Here is a 5852-nt window from a genome sequence, read left to right on the forward strand (position 1 = left end):
AATGAAATGTAAAAAGGAAGAAGTCAAGCTATAGAGTTCAATCTCTTGTTCTTCTTGGCTTGATTTTAATGCTTGTTTCAACCAATTTGGTGAAGAAGTTGATGAGGATCTCTCTCTCGAGCTTTGTCTCCAAGAGTTCTTCTTGATCAATGATGGTATGGTATCTTCCCTCTTATTTCTTTCTTGTAGACGATAGAGTCTAACTACTGAAGAAAATTCTAACTGTCTGGCTCTAAGGTGTCTTACTATGCTTTAGTAGCTGACTTCTCCTTTTATAGGCAAATCCCAACAACTTGGTGATTGGATTTGCATTAAATTACATACCCTGGATCAGCCGTCTACCACTTCTGAGATGTTTAGACACCTCCAGTCAGATGCCCATACTTGCAAGAGGTGATTTAACATAAAAAGCACGAGCCAATGTATCCTTTCTACATCAAACATTCTCGGACGTATACCCCTTGCATCGGCCTAGTCTGCAACACTTAGTGAATTTCTTTGATTCCTATGTTAAGATGCGTTAGTGAAGTAGATTTTTTTTTACTAAAAAGATACTTTTGTATGAGTTAACTGCATGTGTGGAATTTCATGCGTTTTTCTTCATATGAATGTGTTTATATCATAAAGATCCTAATCATTCCAACTTTAAGATAATAATAACTTGTATTTCTACAAGTTATCAATACTCTAATTATTAATTTACTTTGAGAGCAAGCATCACATGATAATTCATTAGATTGAAGAATTTTCTGTCTCTTCAATGGATATCTATTTGAATTCTCAATAATTCTTCTCATCATTATAGTTCCTGAATGACCCAATCTATCATGCCAAATAGCAAATATATCTAGATTCATGAACTTCGGGTTCATTGTTACATATGTTTCAATTACTCATATATGAGTACAATACAATCCAGAAGATAAAGCAAACAACTTTTCCAATGTACGTTTTTCATTTGAAAGAGTAGAGATAATATATAGATATTCCACATTATTCTTATCATCAGTCTCAATATGATAACCATTGCAACGTATATCTTTAAAACTTAGAAAATTTCTCTTTGATTGATTAGAGAACAATGCATTGTCAATTGTAAATTTTGTTCCTCTAGGTAAAATAATATTTGCTTTTCCAAATTCTTCAATTAGGTTTACAGAACCTAATATTGTATTGACTTTTGCTTCCAACATTGTCAATTTGGAAAAATATTTTTTTTTGTAAGTATTGTGTGTGTAGTTGCACTATCTGCTAGATATATATTTTCTTTACTCATTTTTTAATCACCCAACATATGAAAATGATCAATGTTTCTTCATTAAAAGAAAATAATTACAATAAGAAAAACAACACTTGAAATACACAAAAGTTAACATTTACGAAAAAAAAAATGAAGATCGATAAAAGAAAACAAAACAACAACATTAAGTCTAGATATTCTCAAAGTCAAAAGAAACACTTGATGTTCCATCAACTATGCCAATCTTCTCTTCAGGAGATTTAAAGAAATCTGCCACATCCAAATTTATCATATAGGATGGGTCAAAAATGTCATTATCCTAGTATGTAAAGTTTACTTCTACATTTTCCCCTTTTTCCTTCAAGGAGTCTTGATAAAGGTCAACTAAGTATTTTGACGTACGACAAGTACGTGACCAATGTCCAATCAACCACGAAAATAATAATTATTTCTTCATCTGCTACAGTCACGACCTCGACCACGGTTATTAACATTCACAACATTCACTTCAAGGAATGGTGATATTCCAGTTGGTCAAGATTCATGGTTTTTTATCAATAACTCGTTATTTTGTTCAGTCATAAGAAGACATGAAATTAGTTAGAATATTGTTTAAAATCTTTCTCTCGCTATTGTTGCTACAGAAGCATATTCGAGTCATAAAATGTAGAAAATGTCTTCTCTAACATATCAATATTAGTAATTTTCTTTTCGTATAACAACAATTTTGAGCTGATTTAAATAATGCGAATCACTTATTGAGTTAAAATCTTGTAGCCTTAAATGCATCCACTCATAACGAGTTTTAGGAAGAATAACTGTTTATCGATGATCATACCTTTCTTTCAAATTTTTCCACAAGATACGGAGATATGTAAAATACTCCAATTTTAATCCCTCGTGGAGATGAGATGAAAGAAAATCATAGCTTTTGTTTCGTCCTAACGGGATGTTCTTTAATTGTTTCTTCCAATTTCATAGCATCTAAGTGGATTTCGACGTCGAGCACCCATGACAAATAATTATTGCCATTAATGTTAAGGGCTGCAAATTCTAATTTCGTAAGATTTGTCATGATAATACTATCACAAAAATTTATATTAGAAATTTAATATATATTAAATATGAAAAATAATATTTAATTTATTAATTATAATAAAGAGGAAAAAAACACGATCTATTAACGAAATTGAGGAGCACAATAAACGAATATGGAGAAAATATAATATAATAATATACAAATATAATAACTAACAAACAAAAAAAATATAATAATAAAATAAAATAACTAAAATTATGAAAATTAGATAAAATGAAAATTTGTGTGGATTTTCTCACCAATATTTTATAAGCAAAGTGATAAGTAGGATGTGGTTTTATATAGACACCATGTATGAATAATTACACGCACATGGATAACCTGAAAATTGGCATGCGACTTTTAAGACACTAACATCTATTTTTATAATATTTATAATAACACCTTGTTTTATGTATATTTTGTGGATATGAATAATGAATAAAGTAAAAAAGAAGAAGAAAATAATCTAGTTCTGTAATACAATGTTCATGTATCATAAATTATTTGAGTTCTCGATGGAGTATGTTGCCTCAAATTCATGGATCTCAAGCTATGGTAGGGATCACTTGGATCTTGGTTACGTGGTGATCCTTCTTCTTCTTCTACATGGTCCGCCGCCATTGCTGCTCCGAACTGCTGCACTACCAAAACCGAAGTCGTTGCTGCAAAATCCGATGAGGCTAACAAATCGCCGATTGCTCCGAGTTCTGGACATTCACTCCAGTCTGTGAGTCCGGCAGTGAGAGGTGATACGTGAGATTCACCTCTGCCAACGATGAACAAGTCGTGAGCATCGTCCATTGATCTTATGGCCGCCACTGTCTCCTCGCCGTTGTTCAACACTTTCTCTGTGTAATTAATTGACTCACTATTTGGGTTTTTTGTTCTAAATTCATTTATGTAATCTTCGTCGAGTTTCCTCTCTCTGTTCATTTCCGTTTCCATTGTTGAAACTCTTGATGCGTTTTCTTCTGGGTTTGGTTCAGTTATTTCTTGTGCAGCGATGAATCGCATTACGGTTAAGTGCACTCCCGGATGTTCTGACATTCTCCATGCGTATGATAGAGCTTCTCTATCGTCTTGTCCACCAAAGAACAACAGGATTATATTATAATGAGTTGCCTTGTTTGATGTGACTCGATTCGAGCCGTTAAAGCCTCGATCGACTAGGATTCCGACGGAGCAAGGAGCATTGGCTAACACATTTTGATTTACCAATCTGAATGCGGGATTTGTGGCTTCCATTCCTCCATCCACTGTTTGTTGCTTGTGGAATGGGATGATTATGAAGGCAACCCGTTTATCTTCGGCTAAATTGCAGATGTCTTCGTGCATTGTGGAGTAGGGGGAAATGGCTGTGAGGGGTTGAACAGAGACGCAATCAACATGTTGTTCGTAGTTCTCGAATGCATTGATTATGTGATCTGATTGAGCTTGGGTTCGATTTAATGCAGGGCGGCCTGATTTTCTGGTGTTGTGGACAATCAGCATGGCGGAGGCTCGACCTGTGAGTTCGACCAAGTGTAGCACGTAAATGCAAATTGGGGATCTTTTGGTTGGATGGGAAGCATCAAGGAGGTTGATGATTGTTGGCACATTTCGAGGTGTGTGTATACAAACTAATACTCTGAACTCTGAATCTGGTTTAGATGCTTGGATTGTTCGTTTCTTATATGGTAGAAACCTTCTTGTTGGCCTATAGATTACAGTAACTACAGGTGTTATTATCCCAGTCATAATGAGGGCTACAATCACCATAACTGTGAATGTTTGATCATCTAACACCTGCATATATTCAGTTTACGTTGATTCTTTAGTAAGAAAAGGTATGAAAAGAGGAAAGTTTTATGGTAAAGTAAAAGAAAAACACTTCTTATATCTGTGTGTGCTCAATATTTATCGAGAGTGTTTACCTTTTGGTCCTTTCCAACATTGAGGATGATCATTTCAACAAGGCCCTTGGTGTTCATAAGCAAGCCTAACGTAACGCCTTCGCGATAGGACATTTGATAACAAATGGAGGCAAGAAGAGTTCCAATGATTTTGCCAATAAAGGCAAGGAGAGTGATAAATAGAATAGATACCCAAGAGATTAATCCTTCTATGCTGGCTACATTTGTCTTGAGCCCACTTATTGCAAAGAATAGAGGGAGCAAAAGCCCTGAAACAAAATCCTCAAGTTTCTCAATTAAAGCCACCCCAAGTGAACCATTTGGGATGACTAATCCAAACACAAAAGCCCCAAAAACGGAGTGTGTTCCTATGGCATCTGTAACAAATCCTGAGATCATAACCCCTGTGAGAATCAAACATATGTAGAACTCACTGATACTTTCCCCTTCTGGAGTTTTTCGGATCATCCACGAGATCATCGGTCTAATGATAAAGATGCAAAACAAAACAAAGCCTGCACTTGACAATACAACCCATAAAGAAGCTAAAGACGAGGAATCATTCTCAGATAAGGCTATGGCTAAAGCTAAGAGAACCCAAGCACACATATCATTGAAAAGTGCAGATGCCATAGCCATCCTTCCAAGCTCTGAATTTATCAGTTTAAGCTCTGCAAGAATTCTAGCTAGCACTGGGAAAGCTGTCACGGAGAGCGCAATACCAAGAAACATAATGTAAGTGCTGGAGTTCAATTTCTGATCCACTTTGTGCAATTGGAATGAAAAGGCAGCTCCTATTCCGAACGGAAGAATCATTCCTGCTACAGCTATTGCCATTGCCTTCTTCCCAGTTCGACGAATCACTGAGAGATCCATCTCCACACCAACCAAGAACAGAAAGTATAGAAGGCCCACATTGGCCATTGTTTCAAGCACCATTACACTTCTTAAAGGAAATACCGTGTTGGCAAATTTAGCACTCCTCCCTAGTACCGAAGGTCCCAAAATCACCCCACCCTATTACACAAAGAAACCAAATTTAAAGCTCCAAATGCCATCATCAATGCCAATAAGTTAGGTGCAAGAAAGAACCTAAAAAGAGATGTTAAACTCACCAAAATTTCGGAGATGACTCGAGGTTGACGAAAGGGTTTTAAGAGGAAAACCAAGGTGCGAGTCAACACAACCACCATTGTTAACTGCAAGATGAAGAGGGGGAGAGAATAATCCAGAGGATTGTCACCTTGCCACACCCCATTTGTAGTGATCATTGTCGGCGCATAGCAGACGATTGTATCATCTGTGCCATTGGATATCGAAGATTCTGCATCCATTTCTTCCTTCTATTATCACCTCTCTCTTACAGTACAATCAAAGCCACCATTAACAGGACCTTATTGAAACTTATGGAAGCTAGCTAAAGGAAGGTTTCATCCAACCAACATGTAACCTTTGGAATAAAATGAGTTCATGAACCGTAAATATTGAGAATTTCGTTTGATTTACATTTTGTATGTTTTACAGCAAGGACCCAGCTTGTTTGAATGGGGGAAACGAAAACAGAATTAGAAATGTTGAAGTAATATTTGTATTTGAGAAAGTTGGTTGGAGATCTGCGGTCAAAGATAGATTGACTATT

At 35.9% G+C, this 5852-nt stretch overlaps 1 protein-coding gene across 1 annotated transcript; it reads right to left on the bottom strand.

The window, feature by feature from the left end:
• Positions 1-2722: 2722 nt before the first annotated feature.
• On the bottom strand, positions 2723-5547 carry CHX15 (cation/hydrogen exchanger 15). The gene is made up of 3 exons (XM_039044479.2): positions 5329-5547; positions 4235-5230; positions 2723-4106 (listed from the first exon to the last, which is right to left on the bottom strand). Exons 1-3 carry the CDS (start codon positions 5545-5547, stop codon positions 2808-2810), a joined length of 2514 nt encoding a protein of 837 aa, XP_038900407.1. The 3' UTR covers positions 2723-2807.
• Positions 5548-5852: the final 305 nt, after the last annotated feature.

This window comes from Benincasa hispida, chromosome 10 (genome assembly GCF_027475165.1).
Source record: "Benincasa hispida cultivar pf3 chromosome 10, pf3_genome.v1.1, whole genome shotgun sequence".
NCBI classification, from domain to species: Eukaryota; Viridiplantae; Streptophyta; class Magnoliopsida; order Cucurbitales; family Cucurbitaceae; genus Benincasa; species Benincasa hispida.

Excerpts from the sequence above, each read along its gene's own strand:
- CHX15 (XM_039044479.2), bottom strand. The coding sequence starts at position 5,547 with ATGGATGCAGAATCTTCGATATCCAATGGCACAGATGATACAATCGTC. Across the intron at positions 5,231-5,328 it reads GAGTCATCTCCGAAATTTTG|GGTGGGGTGATTTTGGGACC; the intron begins GTGAGTTTAACA and ends TTTGTGTAATAG. Across the intron at positions 4,107-4,234 it reads ATGTTGGAAAGGACCAAAAG|GTGTTAGATGATCAAACATT; the intron begins GTAAACACTCTC and ends GAATATATGCAG.